Below are 18,531 nucleotides of genomic sequence, written 5' to 3' on the forward strand. Positions count from 1 at the left end.
CCCCTCTGCCTAGTTTACAAGTGAAAATAGGCTTGTCCAGCTGCCAACCCAATTCCGTGTCTGAAAACCCAGCTGAGTTGTTTGTGTTTGGTGCATCCTCGCTGAGTATAATTAACTGAGCTGCAATGGACTTCCCAGTCCATAGCCACTGCAGCTCTCATCTGAGGTTTCCAAAGTTGCTTAAGACATTTGGGTGCCCTTTTCAATCCAAGGGAACTGGAATTGTGCATCTAAAGTCTTCTGGCTTGGAAATTTCAGTCTTAAGTGCCTTTTACTAGTCCTTGTGTGGCTCTTGATTTTTTTTAAATCCTTGGTCTAGCAAGATGATCATAGCTGACCTTGGGTCACATCTACTTCCATAATCACCAGGGACAAATCTCTTTAAGGAGCTAGCACTTCCATTTTAAGTTTTTCTGGGCCAGTAGCCCAGATCCTTTGGCCCTGGGCTGGGACAGAGCTCTGCTGACTTCTTGGCTACAGGCACATGTGAGTATATTTGCCCACCCAGATCCCATTGTGATTCCTCTGCCTTTCTTTCCCTGCAGTGAACACTTCAGCACCGGAGCTTGTGTGATCTTGGAGCTGAACAATGAAGCTGCTGCTTGTTGCCCCTCTCCTCCTGTCTGCCCTAACAATGTTGGAAGCCCGACCAAAGCCTGCAGGTGAGCAGCAAGCTAAAACTGTGTAAATTCTAAGGAGGAGACACTGTGCCAGCTGGATCAGCTGCAGGTATAGGTCTGAGTAACAGAAACCTCTTGGAGTGAGTTAAGACTCAGGGTTCCTCCATATATCACTTGCTCCAAGCTATCAGTATATCACCTCTTGTGTGACTGGGCTGAGCACAAACCCAATTCCCCATGCCTCCTCACTATCCTTTAATAGCAGCAGTTAAGGAAAGAAAGCAATTTCTAGGAACAAGGAGAGATGAGTGCTGAACACCTACTCAATCCCGCTGCAGCATGTGACATGCATTTATGATCTCCATGTGGAGCCAGTGGGAAAATCTATTGCAGTACCAAAACCAGCAAAAGACTCCAGTTCATGAGCCCAGAAGGGCCCTTCCCAAAGACCTTTGGCACTTACGAACCACAGAGATTTTGGTGCTGGTTCTGGGCAGCAGACATGGGCACTCTGTGACTGGGTTTAAGACAGGGCAAAATTCTTCAAATGCTCTGGAACACATTCACAGCTTTCTACATGCAGCCCTCCGCCCCTGTGAGGCTGCCTGTACAGAGTGTGTTTTGACGGCTGTGTTTTGGCATGACTCGCCCAATGTAAACCCCTTACTGAACCTCCTTTATCTCCCATTTTATGCTCCAGGGCAGAGGTTTCCAAACTTTTTCTTGTTGCCTACCCACTTCCAGATTTACCAGCTACCTGCATACCCCTACCAGTTTATATTTAACCCCTTAAATGCCGATTATTATAATGAAAATTTAAATCTGACATTATACAAGTTCTCCTGTGTACCTCCCCCTTGCCCCCCCACTCAAGGTATCTTGCACACCCCCAGGGGTATACATACCATAGTCTGGGAATCCCTGCTCTAGGGGAAACAGACTGTGGTTGGGCAGATGCCTGAAAAGCCTGACCTAAAACCTAGTTCTGCTGGGCTGATGGTAAGACTTGCACACGTCCATCTATTGTCTATACTGCCAGCAACACCATGACATGATTATGGAACTTTTTTAGTACATGTAGACTGATGCGTCTAAGGAGTGACTCTGTCACACGTATGTCACGAGTGCAACCAGTTAGAGGCTGCACCTGCAAGGGGCCTAATTCATTGCTAGAGGATTGATTGGCAAACTTAGTAACAGCTTACTCTTATCCTTTGACTCCACCGGCCGGTGCGGAGAGGGCTGTGCCCCTCCCTAAGAGCAGGAAGCTAGGGGTGACTGTTCTGATCCATTCTCTTCCCTTGCTCTGCAAAACTTAAAGGTTTTTGGCTCATCCATATATATTAGGGAGACAAATAGATATAGAGATGGAAGGCGTTTATGGAGAGAGAAAAAGAGAGAGAGAGAGAAACATAGGCATTTCTGCAACCAAGTTTATAGTTTCATAGTTGGTAGGGTCGGAAAGGACCTGAGCAGATTATCAAGTCCGACCTCCTGCCACGGCAGGGCAGAGTGCTGGGGTCAAATGACTCTGGCGAGGTGTTCATCCAGCCTCCTCTTAAAGAGCACCAGAGTAGGAGCCAGCACTACTTCTCTTGGAAGTTGGTTCCAGATCCTAGCTGCCCTGACAGTGAAGTGGCGCCTCCTGATGTCTAGTTTGACTCTACCCTCTGCCAGCTTGTGACCGTTATTTCTAGTCACTCCTGGCAGTGCTCAGGGGAACAGGGACTTCCCCAATGCCTGCTGGTCCCCCCGACCAGTTTGTAAATGGTCACTAGATCCCCCCTCAGCTCTGAGAGCTGCTCTAATTAAATCACCCAGAGTACCTCGTGTGTCAGCGTCCCTGTGCTGAAAAATGGCAGTTGGGGTGCTTTAACTAAAGCTTGCCAAATGAGCTTTAGTTAATGGTCCCGCACCCTCATTTTTCAATGTGGGGGCACTAATACATATGATGCTGGAGTCTGCTGGAGCGCAGTAATTACCAAGCTCCAGCAGACTCAATTAATTGAGTCTGCTTCAATGTGCTGTAATTGCAGCACGTTGGACCGGCCTTGCTGCATGTATATAAGTGCCCTGAGAGTCTATACCCACCCTTTGCTTCTCTCCCCAGCACTAAAATGTAAGACGGGACCTCTGGACATCGTGTTTGTGATTGACAGCTCCCGGAGCGTGCGCCCCTTTGAGTTTGAGACCATGCGGAGGTTCATGATTGACATCATCCACAACCTGGATGTGGGGCTCAATGCCACGCGAGTGGGGGTGATCCAGTACTCCAGCCAGGTCCAGAATGTCTTCTCCCTGAAGACTTACTTCAAGCGGGCTGACATGGAGAAAGCCATCAACAGCATTGTGCCACTATCCCAAGGCACCATGACAGGGCTGGCCATCCAGTATGCCATGAATGTGGCCTTCACCACCCAGGAGGGGGCACGTGAGCTTCACAAGAAGATACCCCGGGTGGCTGTCATTGTGACAGATGGGCGGCCCCAGGACCGTGTGACAGAGGTGGCAGCCCAAGCACGGGATGCTGGTATTGAGATCTATGCTGTGGGTGTCCAACGGGCAGACATGAACTCCCTGAGGGCCATGGCTTCCCACCCACTGGAGCAGCATGTCTTCCTGGTGGAGTCTTTCGATCTCATCCAGCAGTTTGGCAAGCAATTCCAGGACAAGCTGTGTGGTGAGTGAGGGGCACAGAACTGCCCCAGGTCTATTGTGGGGCCAGAAGTGGCCAGGATTTACAAGGAAGGTGTGGAGGGGTCGGGTGGATGAAGGACAAGCTGTGGAGGTCATGGAAAGGAGTGAAGCCTTTCCCCTTTGGAGCTCAAACCTAGCCCCATCTTATTAAATCACAGGCCAATTCATGGCAGCTGTTTTTTTGGACTCTAGAGAAACTCACTTGTGGAAAAGCAAAATGTGCTGTAAGGTGAGGACTTAAAGACTGAGTGTGGGGTCCCAGGCAACTGGGATCCAGGAGGTGCTGTAGAAACTGAGCCAAGGTGCATGGGTAATTCAGTGATTTAGGGTCAGGACAGGGAAACACCAGCTGATCTGTGTGGGGGAAGTTCTCACAGTATCTGTCTGCACCTTGCCTGTTTGTACAAAGATACAAGGGTCGGAGTGAAAATCTAATGAATGAATTGACTTTGGTGGAACCCATGGATTTTAGTGGGCTTTGAATCAGGCACCAAGTGAGCCAAACCAATCCATGGCTAAGTTAACTTCTGTTCTATAACAACTGATGTAGGGAAGCAACATTTGCCAAGGGGGGCAATGCAGATGCTTCCAAGAGCTCAAGCATGGTACTGAAGCACGGTATGGATTATTTTCATAGACGTAGACACTCGGGCTGGAAGGGACCTCAGAAGATCAAGTCTAGCTGTGGTAGGCCCTGGGAAGAGACAACCTGTATAGTAGAAGCCTTGATATTTTCCCTTTCAATTAAGTCTTTTTTGTCACCCTTCCCTGTTGATTAAAAGTAATCTTAAAAAAAGTGTCCAAACAATATGTTAGCTACCACGTTCCTTGCCTGCAACTGAAGGTGCGTACATGCTGCTCCAGCAAGTATTTCTGAGCTGTGCTCACGGGGGGCAGGGGAAGACAGGCCCCAAAGCGGTGATAACAGGAATGCCAGCCAGCAGAAGTGCAGAGCTGGTGCCCTCCACAGGGAGCAGGAGTGGTCAGAGATCCCCGCTGCGGGGTCTGGAGCCTTACTTGTCCCAGGTGATTCTGGGCAGCAGGCTTCCTGCCCCCGGGGCATGAGCAGTGCTGTGACTCACTGCACATTTCCACGTGCAACTGTGCATCTGTATCTAATCGAAACTTGGGATGAGACAGCTTGTTTGCACTCGTCTGGCTGGTCTTGGCCAGAAGAGGGGAGTTCGTAATCTTAAAGCCTGGAGCCTATGTGCAGCTTCTATGCTGACAGATGAGATCAGATCTTGGGGACTTGGCCAGACAGCCTAGGGTGCCCCCCGGTGCTTGGTTGCCACTGCCCTTTCTTTCTTTAGATTCTCATTTTTCCATCCCTCTTCCCTCATCTTTCATCTCCCTGTTCATTCCCTTCTCATCAGTTCCCCTTTGCAGGTCTCCTCTCTTCTCTCAGCGCTCATATTCCCTCCAGCCTTCGAGACTTCATGCTTCTTCTAGACTGGAGGGTTCTGTTTTATGAGGGAACAAAAGGACGCATCCAGCTTTTCTTTATGGGAAGCCTGAAGCCCTTCTGAGCTTCTGATTCCAGACCTCTGTTTGAAGTCCCATTTCTAGCAGCTCCCAGCTTTAGTATTCATTTCAGCCAAACCTGAGGCCTTGTCCATGCGCACACGAGCTGGTTTGATTAAACTGTGCGGGTACTTTTATTTTGGTTGAAGTGCTGAAACCTTGACCTACTTGACATAAGCTGAAAATAAACACTTAGCTTTTGGTGATTTTCATCAGTAGATTTAATAGCCCTATAAATAAGACCATCCTCACTATCCCCATTGTGCAGGTGGCAAAACTGAGGCAGAGGATGATAACCAGCTCCTGCAGAGATGGGGTCATGTCAGAACCTGGGTAGGTTAGGTTTCCTCATACATGCTGTAGCCAGTGAATCCAGCATGACCAGCCATGTCTTTCAGGTGTGGATATGTGCACAGAGCTGGATCATGGCTGCCAACACACTTGTGTCAGCGTTCCAGGCTCCTTCTACTGTGGATGTAATCCAGGATACAAGCTCAACGCTGATGGAAAGACATGTTCCCGTAAGACCTTTTCATTTCTCTCTAACACGCTTTCACTAAGTATGTACATTTTAAAACTGTTTACAAGTATCACCCCATTGTACAGACAGGGAAAGTGAGGCCCTGAGAGGTAAAGTGACTTGCTGAGCAGGCCCACAGCATGGTCAGAACTGGAACCGAGGTCTCCTCAGTCCTAGTCTGGTTTTCTTTCTCACTAGGCCCTTCTGTCTCCAGCTGCACTTGCTAGTTTGGTGGTGGAGATAATTACTAGAGGGAATTAGTTGTTGGCATGATGTCTAGGCCCTGAACTTTGAAAATGGTGTGTAAATGCACAGCTCAGCAGTGGGCATCAGGACCCTCTGCCCCATGCTAGTGTGTGGGGGAGGTAGTGTTAGGATTATCTGGAGCTGAACAGTCTCTCCGCTCTTGTCTGTGGGTTGGTAAGACCTGCCTCTTCCTCCTTATGTCAGACGCATCCTGTGCATGCTGGGATCTGAGCCTGTCTTTTCCCCTGGGTGTGGGAGCATGAGGACGCGAGATGGTAAAGGGGTGGGTGACCAAGTCTTTTCTTTTCTTCTGCAGCCATTGATGCCTGTGCTGATGGGAAGCATGGCTGTGAGCACCAGTGTGTCAGTGCGCATGGGTCTTATACCTGCCGCTGCCGGTTGGGTTACTCTCTCAATGATGATAAAAAAACCTGTACTGGTAAGTAACTGCCCCCTCTCTCTGCTCCTTCCTCCTTTTTCTCCTCATTTTCCATCCCATTTCCCTCATCTTTCATCACCCCACACTTTCCTTCTCTCCTCATCATCATTTCCCCTTTGCAGGTCCCCTCTCTGCCCTCAGCACCCATGTTCCCTTCAGCCATTGAAACTGTGTTTCTTCCTGACCAGAGGGTTCTCGTTCCATATCCATCTTCAAGCTAGAAAATAGTGGAGAAGTGTTGGAGATAGTTTGGAAACATAAACACACTTTTTTTGGCCAATGTTTGTCCTTTTTTGGTGATCTCTGCTTACTTCTAGCAGTCTGAGTCCCAAAGGAGAACTTCAGCTTACAGTGGTAGCCTGTGAATGCTTTATCTAGACTAAGATCAAGATGCACACAGTCAGCCACTGGCAGGAGCTCTGTTGCCCAGGTGGGTCATCAATAGACCCTATTTGCTTTCTTGAAGCAGGGCCTTAGCACAGAGACACCTGTGTGAGTAGGAACCCCATATTTCCAGGGGGTCTGAAGACACATGGTAGTGAAAGCATGATGTAAAATCACAGCATTCTGCCTCCAGGACAGACAGTGGTCAACTTAGCCTTTGAGATCTCTGCAAGGGTTGAGATGCAAAGCAGATGTCCCCATGTGTCTACTTCTCTTGCCAGCGATTAATTACTGCAACTTTGGGAACCACAGCTGCCAGCACGAGTGCGTGAGCCTTGTGAATGGGTACTATTGCCGCTGCAATGATGGCTTCACTCTGCAGGCTGATGGCAGATCATGTCAGGGTAAGCGCTGCATGAGCATCGCTTCTGCAGAGAATGGCTGTAATAACCAAGAGCATAACCGGGCCACAGTATGGGTAACTTGCTGTGGTTAGAACCCAAGCATCTGTCACCAGAATGGTGTCCTTTTGATAGATGTGCTCACCTTGTACATCAGTAAGTAACCCAGGATAGTCGTCCAGGGCACCAGCATCCTGGAGCTTGGGGAGTGCAGCTGGGATTGGAAAGCACATGCCGTAGCATCACACCTGGAAGGTTGGGGTGTCACAAATAGCTATAATGCATTCTTTCCAGCCCTGAAAAGAATGAATCGCTTAAGCTACAAAATACAGATCCTGATTTGGAACCTGCCCCGAAGTCTGGACATGAAATTTTTCTGGACTTGAACCCATCACTGCTTTCCATTGAGATAAATGCATGCTGCCCAGGTCCTGTGAAGGGATACTTTGCATGTACAGCAGGAATGCTTACTCAGCTCCCTGTTTGGCAAGCATGACCCACAGAGCTCCTACCTTTAAGAGGGGAGCTCACTGCATGGTTATAACTTATGTAAGAAGATTTGTGTTTTGATTTTGTGTTTTAGCTACTGACCTTTGCAATGGAGTAGATCACGGCTGTGAGTTTAAGTGTGTCAGTACATCAGGCTCTTACCACTGCGTTTGCCCAGAGGGACAGCAGCTCCAAACTGATGGGAAGACATGTAACAGTGAGTATCTGGGGATGGGGCCTGCAGACAGGTTTCTTACTAAAAGGGGCTTCATCCCATAGCAGCTGGCACCCACATTCAAGGAGTGTGCTCAGAGGATATTAACACTGGTCCCTGGGGGGAGAGGAGAGAGCCCTGTTGCATGTGGTAGAGATGAGTCTGACTAACAGAGGAGAGACAATGACAGGCTCTAAATGGAAGGGACAGGGCAGGATCTCATCTTCTTCTGACACAGCAGGCAGCAACACAGGATATTTGGGTATGATTTACAAAGGGAGTTATTGGGGGCAGGGGGGCGGTGTCAGGATTTGATGGGAGTGGATATATATTTGAAGGGGATATTTAGCAAAATTTTTCCCAATTATATTTTGCTCCGCTTTGCTGCACCTGCTTCAACTTGCCTTGATGGCTCAGGAGAGAATCTGTGGGGAAGCACCAGGAATCCCAGCTCCCCTTCATTCAACTGCATCCCCTGGCATTTCTGCCCTCTGGGGTCTCCCTGGGCAGGCCAGGCTGGTACCCTCTGACCTTTTGCCTTCATGTCTGCTTGCAGAGTGCAAGGCAGGGCACATCGACCTAGTGCTGGTGATTGATGGCTCTAAGAGCGTCCGGCCCCAGAACTTTGAGCTGGTGAAGCAGTTTGTGAACCAGATTGTAGATTTCCTGGATGTGTCGCCACATGGCACGCGTGTGGGACTGGTCCAGTACTCCAGCCGTGTGCGCACCGAGTTCCCACTCAACAAACACAAGACAGCAAATGATGTCAAGGCGGCTGTGATGAAGGTGGAGTACATGGAGAAGGGCACCATGACTGGCTTGGCTCTCAAGCACATGATTGAGCACAGCTTTTCTGAGGCAGAAGGTGCCAGGCCACTATCCCAGAACATACCCAGAATTGGGCTGGTCTTCACTGATGGACGTTCCCAGGATGATATCTCTGAGTGGGCCAGGAAGGCAAAGGAATCGGGTGAGGAGCAAAGGGGGTGAGAAATCTCAAAGGGTTTCTAACTCCTAGGGTCTTGTTGGGATGGTCCCGGTGGGGGGATGCACTTTAGGAACCCAACTTTCCAGGCCAATTTTGCACAATCTCTCAGGTGCCCAAAGGTGGTGGTTTCTGGGGGTAAATCATGATGTCTGGCATACTGAAGCTCCCATTTCCCTGAGTGAGCATGGCTTGCTGGTACTCATCACATTTATATACAAACCAGCTTACAACTGAAGCAGGCTGAATGATGCCTCTTGCTCTGTGGTGCAATAATGAATAGCCCATACCAACAGTTGTGATTTCCTTGCAAGGCTACACCTTAACTAGCTGGCCAGACAACTTTGGGCAACAGTATCCTACTGAGCTTGCTGGGCTGGTCTCCCCAGGTTCGTGCCCACAGGCCATGTCCAGGCAGTAAGGAATTGTCCTTTGCTGTGTTGTGTAGGAATCGTCATGTTTGCAGTTGGGGTTGGAAAAGCCGTGGAAGAGGAGCTGAGGGAAATCGCTTCCGAGCCTGTGGAGCAGCACTTTTCGTACTCTGCCGATTTCAGCACCATGACCCATATCGTTGACAACCTCAAACTTAACATCTGCCCTGGTAGGTGGGGGCAGAGTCTGCAAAGTAACCTCACCCATGATTGGACTGGCGTCGTTCAATAATACCACTGTGGTAGCACCAATTGGAGTTGGGTTTCTCTTGCGCTGTAGAAATACAGATGAGGCTATAACCACAAACAGCTTTCAAGCTTTTCTAGGACAGTTATGGTACCCATTGCCCTCCCATTCACATTCTGTAGCCTACTTCTGTTCACAGTCAGTGTGGGCTACAGTACAGTGTTATTCCATTTTGGAAAGCAGAGGCGGGGAGAGACTAAGTTATTCACCCAAAGCCACATGAGAAATCTGTGGTAGAACAGGAAGCTGAACATCAGCCTCATGACTCACAGGCTAGTGCCCTAATGACTGGGCCAATTTCCTTCTACACTTAAGGTAACAACTGATGCAAAGCATGTGGAGGAGAGGCAGCCAATGGATGTACTGTTTATACACACATGAGTGCATTAGCCTTATTCTTAAGAATTGGGCACCCCATATCTCCTTCAAGCCCAGGTTGAGTTCTCCCTGGCATTGTGACAGACCTGGGTCTTGAGGGAGGATTTGAGAGCAGAATGGGTGCCACTGGTGACAATTCTATGTATAGGGGGCAGTTGTGAGCAGCTGGCATCACTGATGTAGTATTGAGGAGAGTGGGGGTGCATGATAAGAATGGAAAAGCAGAGTGGGGCTGGATTTATTTTGGCAGCACCGATGTGGCTGTTGCCACAGCATCTCCAGTCATACATAGAATTAAGGCTATCTTCTTTTCTGCCGCAATTCCTCTCTAGCCAGTTCAGGTAACACACAGCTCCTCCTCTCTGTCTAATTAGGTTAAAAAGAAACAGCTTGGTTTATAGAGACCCTACCCAAGCTGCAGAGAAGATGACAGATACTTGGGGTAGATGGCTGCATTAAACTAACAGTAGAATCTGGCATCCCTCTTTGCTGCGAAGTCTTGTAACCAGAAATTCAAAGGCAGGTTAATTAGCAACAGAGTAATGAGTCCCATGGCCTGGGCAGTTTTCATTCACTCTATTGTGGATGCTCTGCCTGGAGGCTTGTTTGGCAAATATAAGGAGCCTGAAAAAGGAAGTGTTTTGTCCCAGACTGTTTGCCCATGGGCTGTGTTCCCAGAGATAAGCTTGTTGGGCCTTTCTTAGGTAAGCAGAGCTACTGCTTTATGAAAATTACCTAGAATTTAGAACCACTGGGATCAAGCTTACTGGAAAGAGACCTGGGAGATAAAATAAGAGATAAAATAGAACTCTCCAGGGCTCTTTAAAAGAATTAACAACAGCATCAGACCCAAATGGATAGACCACCTCATTGCATTAGCACAAACCCATTAGGCTCCGGTCCTTCCTCTCAGTGAGCTAGCACAGCCCCCCAGAATGAGCATGGGAAGTTTCCAAGGAGAAGGAGAGAGAGCCATGTCCCTGCAGTGTTTTGTGTTTTGTTCTCAGATCCTCCTGCAAACCTGAGGACAGAGGCAGTCTGCATAGTGGGTAAAACATAGGCTGATTGTCAGGACTTTTGTTCCTACTACTGTCTCTCCTATTCCTGACTCTTTCACCAAGTGGCTGTGTACCACTGGCAAATCACCTTCACCCCTGTCACTGGGAGAGGGGCTTACTTTTCTTGGGAAGCCTGCATGTTCTCTGTGTAAGGCACAGTCAGAGAGCACAAAGGTGCTCAGCAGAGCACTGATGACAATTCACCTGTTTTTTTTCAGAGGAGGGCAAAGGAGAGACTGAAATCCGGAGCCCATGCGAGTGTGAGGCCCTTGTGCAGTTCCAGTCAAACACTGTGGCCATCCTGGAGAGCTTGACAGAGAAACATATCCTTTTTGGGTAGCCAGCATGGGCCATGGCTGAATGGCAGCCACACAGGAACCAGATCAAGTCTGTTTTGTTCCAAGCCTTTAGGGCCAACTTCTACCCTGATTCTCCCTCTGGTCACCCAGCCGATGAGTGTCCGTGGGCTGTTCTCTTTGTCAGGGCAGAATCTGGCCCCTGCCACTTGTTATGTTGACTAGACAGTGACAGCTTGATTCCCAATTCAACTGGGCTTCCTGTTACCCTTCAGAAAAAGCAATGGGCTCCAAGCACATCTTAGCATGTGCAGCAACAAACGTGCCTTCTATGCTAACAGGTGGCCCTATCTGTGTCAGTGGTAATACCAGAGCTGGATCCAGCCTCCATCTGTGGGAGGAAGAAGGAGCCACAGCACAGGGACCCTTACAGTTTGGGGAAGAGTGAAGGGGATCTTTGAGGCCCTTAGGTCCCTAGAAGAAGGGGAAGAACAGACTAAAGTGGGGAGGGGAGGGCAGCGGCACATCTGATAGTCATTCTGACCAAGTATAAATAGAAACCTACTATGCCTGTGTCAGGGTGAGCACCTCCTAGAAAGGAAGTGGTTCCAGCAAGCCCCAGGAAGGATGTTCTTTGTATGGAGCCCATGAAATATTCAGTTCATCCTTTTTCTGTGTTTTGTTGGGCTGACACCAACATCACCTGAAGGTCATCCCTTGATCCTCCCTCAGTGTCAGGCCCCACTCCTTCTTTACTGCCAAGTTTCCTTAGTGTGACTACTTGCTCAGATGACAGCCAGACTCGAAGACTTGGAAAACCAGATTGCCAAAAAGAAGTGATCTCTTTACATGGCCAGGAAGCAGTCAAGCTTGGGGTACAGAAACATACTGTAGCTACACATCATTCTTATTTCTAGGTTATTGTAAAGGGCCATTGTTTGTTCTTATGTCACAAAATCCTGAGAGGGACTCAGAGATCTAAAAGAAAAAAACAAAACAAAAAACCCTGTTCCGTAAGTAAGTGGAGTCAACCTTCAATGCTGGGCCATTCCTCTGGGACGAGGCGCAGCAAGCGTGGCTGGCTTGGACATTCAGAGAGGAGACGGGCAACAAGTTGCATGGCATCAGGGATGAATCGACAGCAGTTGGCCTCTGGCTTCTTCATGGAGGACCAGATCCGAGGGTTTCCATTAGGCAGCAGAAGTGCTTTGCAAAGGCAGCAGTGCCATCCTGGACGTTTCCTGCAGCTCAGCTCTCACTTCAAACAGTCCTTAGACTTGGTGTTGATGGGGAAGGGAGTTTCCAATGTTCCCACTCTGTGTGGGACGTGCTGTTTGCTGCCCTGCTCATCCTCATTGGAAAGTGAGAGATCCTTCAGCAACCTCTTTGTCTCTAAAGCTTTTTGCTTGAATTGCACATGAATTGAATATTTGATTTCCATTAAAGGGGAGAGAACTCCAAATCGAAACCAGACAAAACATGATCAAATGCAGCTGGAATATTCCTGATTGAATCTCCTTTTCACCCATGATTCTGGCAGATTGTTGCAGAATTTATCATCTTGTTTTCTATCCAATATAAATATATATATAGAAAAATATATCTTTGTGTATATATCTTTAATCCTGAAAGCAAGGTAGTAATATTTTTCAACACCTTATATATATACTTTTCTATCCTAACAGTAAACCCCCTGAAGGTTTCTATGGCACTTTTTGGCTCTTTTCACTGGGAAAATAGTTAATTTAGGCAGGCATCTATGTATCAGTTCATACGACTTTGATCTCAGCAACTGGGCTGTCACCACTCTGGTGTGAGAGAGGTAAGAGAGAGAACTGGCCAGGGTAATGTCTTTGCTGTAAGAAATCCATGTCATATGTTGTAATGCATTGCACATGTAGTATGGTAACACAGTCTGATAGGAAGTGAGTGTTAAAGGCATCTCAGACTTTCACCAGAATGGCAGATCCGGACCATCAAGGGCCTGTCTTCTGTGTCATAGGAGTCAGCCAGTGTTAATCAGCTAAATCAATGGAGCTATGCACATTTATACCAGTTGGGGGTCTGACCTATCATCTCTAAGTCTGGGCCTCATGAATAAAAACTGGGGTGGAGCTTCAGAAGCAGCCCCTCTGGAAGAGTCATAACGCAAGATTTGTGTAGGGAGGTGCCATGACTGTGACCGCATTGAAGCTATTTTTCCTTATTATATAGTCCCATAGCAGCCTGCAGGGAACAGAATTTGTGATCTGGTCAGGCTTTGCTGATAGCTGGGGAGGAGGGAGTCAGAGATGAGGTAGGCGAAGGGAAAACCTGCTAATCCTCAGTTCCTGTCCTAGTGCTATGTAAGCCACCATCCTGTGTGACAAGGGGACTTGCCTGGGTGTGGCCTCTAATCCCAACCCCCAGCCCCATCCCACTCTCTCAGTACAGTGCTTTGAATCCTTTGTGGGGGGGCCTCCTGTTACTTCTGTCCTGAGACCCTTTGTCTCCTGCTTTTTTGGAGCACTTTCTTCCTCCTCAAATAGCAGAGGAGCTGGGTGAGGGGGAGAGTTCAAGGAAGGGCTCTGTGTGAACTTGAACCATATTCCTTCCAGCTGAACATTATCTAAATGTCCCTCATGTGCCAAAGCTCTCCTGGTCCTGTCACGCCTGTGATGTCATCTGTGAATGCAAACTAGTGTAGCAGAGCCGCCTCCTTGGTGGACCTGGATCTATTACAAAGGCTCCTGTTACCTGGCACTGAATCCCAGCAATAAAGAGACACTTTCCAGCCATCCCTTGCCTATGAATGTTGATTTATTGTAATGATCATTGTTTTGTTCCAAGCTGAGGGCACTTGTAGCCGGGTACTAAAACCACAAGTGGAATTCAGACTAGACTTCATGTGCACATCTCAGTGTAAGCAGAGCATGTAAACAGCTTTTAACAACTTTCTCCCCAGGTTTGAACTCTCATTCTGCTATGCAAACAGCTCCTGAGTCCATGCAAAAGAGCCCCATTGTGCTATCATCACCCTTCTGTGTCACTGAATTACCAGGCCTAGGGATGTTCATGACAGTCCTTTACTATACATTTCCAGGGGAGGGGTGCACATTTTGCCAGATAGACAGATTGGAGCACTCCCTTCCTCCAGATGCACCAAGCTTTCCTGATACTACCCTGCTTCTTGCCCAGTCTTGCAGGGACTCCCTCTAGCATGATCCCTACAGAAGTGGGACAGGATTGAATTTATATTTATGGTAACTCTCTTTATGATCAAGGCTCAGAAGTTCTGCCCAGCAGTCAGGAGATACTTGTCCAGCACTGATCTCCTCTTGTTTTCTGGATCTGATGGCGTTTGCTACCTATTTAGAGAAGTATGACTGCTACTGTTGGCTCTCTCCAGCATGGCTAAAAGCCCCCAAGTTCAGGAGAAGCATACTTTTGAGAAGATAACCATGCATGCCTTGCAGAAAACAGTGTGAGATCTTATGAGATGTATGTACTCAGACACAAATAGTAGCAGAGCAATGATAAATAGGCCTCTTGGGAGCTTGAGAATGGGGAGGGAAAGAGAAACACAGAGAGATGCTGTTACAATGAGGCAGGTTTTGCCAGGGGAGGCGAGGTTTGCATCAGGGCTCTGGAACTGATGAGCCTACGGAGGGGCCCAGTACCGGAAAGCCCTTTCCTCAGCTCCAGAATCTCCCCTTGGCAGGTTTACTCAGGTTTGAGTGATAACTGGCATTCAGGCCTGATCATCACCACTTCACAAAGGTCTGGATCCTCCCAGCAGCCCTGTTCCCATTTCACTGAGGGGGAACTGAAGCACAGACGAAGTGACTTGTGCAAGATTGCACAAGGAATCAGTGCCGGAGGAGTGCAGTTCTCACCTGCTGCTGGCCTAACCTGTGGGTCACCCTTCTCCCTCCTTAGAGACACAGGCCTGCTGCTGGGGCCCTAAATTAGATCCTTGGGCCCTTTTCGCCTCTAGACTAAAACAAAGAAGTTAAAAAGATAAATGGGCCTACGAGACCTTTTTCCCTGCAGTGAGCAGTCCCTGGCCAGGGGAACTCTGAGGCTGCTCTGAGCTGTGCTGAGGACAAGCTCTCCACGTTTCTTGGGGAGAGCAAAGCTGGCTTCATGCATTTCTGGGCTGAGCCCAGCTCAGCTGGACCCGAAGAGGAGGCCCAGTGTGTCTGCTCAGCTCCAGCACTGAGGAACGACTGAGATTCGCCCAAACAACCCTGTAACTGCTAGTGCTGACAGTGCAAACCCAAACCCAAGAATCAACAAAACCTAAGCCAAAGCACCAGGCTGGCTTGTGAGGGGCCACAGCACACACACGGGCACTCAGTGGCCTAGCTCCATGAGCAAGGGCACTCCCACAGCCACTAGCAACCCGCCACAATCTGCTCTGTGCTTTCCCCCAGGGGCCACTGAAGTTAACCCCCCCCCCCCCCCCCAAAAAAAACAACAAAACAAACAAAACCCAACCCCCCCGCCAAAAAAACCCAACCAGTTTCTTCTTTGAGTGCATGCAGGAGCTAAACAATTGGGCTGTTTGACTGTGTGGCTGAATGGGAGCCTGTGGGAGGTGACTGCCGTGTGGAGCCGAGTTCCAGGAACTGATTTTTCACTTGCTGCTATGAACAATCCTTGTTTTCACAGGTGAAACACTGAATGGAGCATTAAACTCCAGCTCCTCATTGGGCGCTGTTCTGTGTTAATCCATTACGGACCTGGCTCCCACCACACACAGAGCTGTTAGCTCAGCTCAGCATGGCAGGAGGCCAAAGGCCAAGACAGCCAGGCTGGTGGTTCTACCTATTTCTGAGCTGGCCTCAAATCCAAACGCAGATTCCTGTCCTGCACACGCAGACCCCACTTCCATGGACAACTACATTCACTCAGGCAGGAGCATCAGGACTCCAGGCTTCCCTGATCTCACCCATGCAGCATCCATCTGGGTTTTCCTCTCCCTGGACAGAATTAACAGGGGTCCTGTTAAAGGACAAGCATCTGGCTTGATATTATCCTGAGCGTGTTAGAAATAACTGCACCTCTGACCCACTGGGTGAATGACCCAGCCCAGAGAGAGCAACTTGGACAGAGGGAACCAACAGCTTCGGGAGGGCCAGTCAGAAATGGGACTAGCCACAAAGGGAATGTGCCCTTGACTTGCTGGTAGGGAGGCATTGCCAGACCCCTGGAAATATGTGCAGTGAGGACAATGTCAGGAAGGTGAGCTGAGGTGTCTCACTCCCCCCAGCCAGGTCTGCCTGAGAGTTAACTTTTTTGTTGCAGTTCATCCGAGACATCTATAACCATCACGGCTATCAGACACATCCATAACCATCACGACTGGTGCCCAGCTACTTTGGATAGGACCACATTAGAAATACTTCTTTAGGTAGAGAAGTGAGGCAGATTAAAGCTAATTCAGACCAGAGCCAGGCAAACTATCAGATATTAATAAGCCTGGCTCTGAGCATCCTTGTGCACTTTTTGTCTCATAGATCAACCAGAGTCCAGTGAGCCAAGGGTTGGATGTGCCAGCTTAGTTTTAGACCAAGAGATCTGGAGAGCACAGCACGTTGCACGCAGACGTCTCCACACTCCACTGCCAACAAGCCTCCAGCCAACCTGGAGGGCTCACCTGGGGCGAGAGGAGCTTCATCCCTTTGGTTCACTTAGTCCCTGGCTATCCTGTTCAGGCTGATGAGAGTGCTTCATGTGAGTGTGTGTTCATGTGATGTGGGCACTCATCCTGGGGGAAGCCGACCGGGATTCTTTCACAGAGGCTGCAGAGTAGCTGTCAGGTGATAATGGCGGCGTGATGCAGAAAGTGCCACTGTGTTGATCTCCCGGTGGGAGATCCTAGATGTAGGAGTGGAGCAGGGTGTATTTCTAGCAGAACGTACTTCAGCAAGGTTGTCTCTTCAGTTCTGAACCCAGCAGCTAAGTTCAGGGTTACTCCTTAGACAGGGTTTAAGGCATGACTTGATTTTTGATCTACATGACTGAAAACAGATGTCTCTTCAATCTACAAAAATAAGGTTTGAGGAGTGGAAGCTGAAGGCAGGCACATTCAGACAAGAAATAAGGTGCCATTTTTATGACAGTGGGGAAAAGTAATCATTGGGACAATTTACCTAGAGACACAGAGGTTTGTCTATCACTTGCAGTCTTTAAGATAAGACTAGATATGTATTTAAAACCATACCAGAAATGCAAACAAGCTTTGAATTTGAGACAGGAATCACTAGGGATGGTTCTCTTCCCCAGGGTTTGCTAGTGGCCAGACTAGATTATCTTACTGGTCCCTTCTAGCATTAAAAATCTGTGACACCATTGATCTAATTCTCCTACTTGTTCTTTCTTTCCCTCCTCCACAGGGACCTATTTCTGACCCTCCCTTATTCCCACACATCAAATGTAAGTGGAACTGGGTTTACACGAGCTTGGGGAGGTGACACAACACATTACAATGCTCATTCCTCTAGTCACCCCCCTCCATGGTAACCTTCACTGTAGTCATCTATAAACCCTACTTGGTTCAAGCCTGTAGGGTAACGTGGAGACCCCGGTCTCTCAGCTTTGCACAAAGCACAAGTCACTGTGGATTTGACCTGGAGCCCATTAATCATACAACACCTGTCTCTGATTAAAAGTTTGTAGCACATTGCTGGCTGCACAGAACAGGCCCATTCACTGCAGCCCCACAGGCCAGAGGGTCCCCAACCTTCAGCATTTCCAGGACAGAAAGGGATATTGTGAAGAACAGTCCTCCAAGCGTATGCTTTGAGCTGGCCCACAGTTAAGTAAATACACAAGCCAGGCAGGATCCTGCTCCTGGTGTCAGCAGAGCTCAGGTTTCTCTCTCTTACTGTGCCTTATGCTCTCTGTGTTTGGATCAAGAGACCCCCTTACAGCTATCCCTGCTCATTTTAAAGAAAACAAATGGTTTCCTTGCTAGCCGCCCAGGCTGACCTGGGGAGCCGCTGCCTGTCAGAGGCTCTTATTAATGGGTGCCAGGAAGCTGGGGGCCTGTGGGACCACATGGCCTGCTCCCCTGCCTCCTGTCCATTAATCCTGACTATGGCAGTGACAGCAGTCCAGAGTCCTGCAGTTATGGGGGCCCCGCAGCCCACTGCTTTCTTTCCGCTTCTCTACAAAGATAGTAGCAAAAAAACAAAGGCAATCTCACCAGGACTCACTCCAGGGGCAGCCTTTCCTCCCTCACAACCTGGACCAGCAGTATCTGTATTGCTTTGTCCCTTGCCCATTCCTAGTCTGGGGGGTTGCTGCATGGGAAGGGAATAGCAGCCTTGGGCCAAAGGCAGAAGGATCTTAGCATCTGATAAACAGTACCATAGCAATGAAGTTTGGCACCTGGGGCAAAGCCCGCAGCGGCAGCTCTCCCTCACCCCGTGCATAGATCCAGGGGGGCACACGCTTCCCCATGCTTGCATGCAGCAGCAGGAGCCGCCCTCCCCCCACCCCCGCACTCACCAAATGAGCCTCTTGTGGCTCTGTCCCGCACCCCACCCCAGCTGGGCAGCACCTCTTGGTGCCCCTTCGCTTCGATACCCAGAGCAGTCACCCTGCTTGCCCCCT

The 18,531-nt window shown here is 49.0% G+C and overlaps 1 protein-coding gene across 2 annotated transcripts in view; it reads left to right on the forward strand.

The window, feature by feature from the left end:
• The window catches only part of MATN4 (matrilin 4), a 28,691-nt gene extending 16,162 nt beyond the window's left edge, over positions 1-12,529 (forward strand). For both annotated transcript variants that reach the window (XM_090020917.1, XM_090020918.1), the window contains 10 exons: positions 546-662; positions 2,731-3,300; positions 5,240-5,362; positions 5,924-6,046; positions 6,712-6,834; positions 7,415-7,537; positions 8,091-8,504; positions 8,968-9,120; positions 10,852-10,954; positions 11,709-12,529. In XM_090020917.1, coding sequence (XP_089877043.1) covers positions 590-662; positions 2,731-3,300; positions 5,240-5,362; positions 5,924-6,046; positions 6,712-6,834; positions 7,415-7,537; positions 8,091-8,504; positions 8,968-9,120; positions 10,852-10,954; positions 11,709-11,769 — 1,866 coding nt within the window. In that variant the 5' untranslated portion in view covers positions 546-589 and the 3' untranslated portion in view covers positions 11,770-12,529. The remainder of the gene's footprint in view (positions 1-545; positions 663-2,730; positions 3,301-5,239; positions 5,363-5,923; positions 6,047-6,711; positions 6,835-7,414; positions 7,538-8,090; positions 8,505-8,967; positions 9,121-10,851; positions 10,955-11,708) is intronic.
• The last annotated feature ends 6,002 nt before the right edge of the window (positions 12,530-18,531 follow it).

Source organism: Crocodylus siamensis, chromosome 10, assembly GCF_052110815.1.
Source record: "Crocodylus siamensis isolate JL-2025a chromosome 10, ASM5211081v1, whole genome shotgun sequence".
Classification (NCBI taxonomy): domain Eukaryota; kingdom Metazoa; phylum Chordata; order Crocodylia; family Crocodylidae; genus Crocodylus; species Crocodylus siamensis.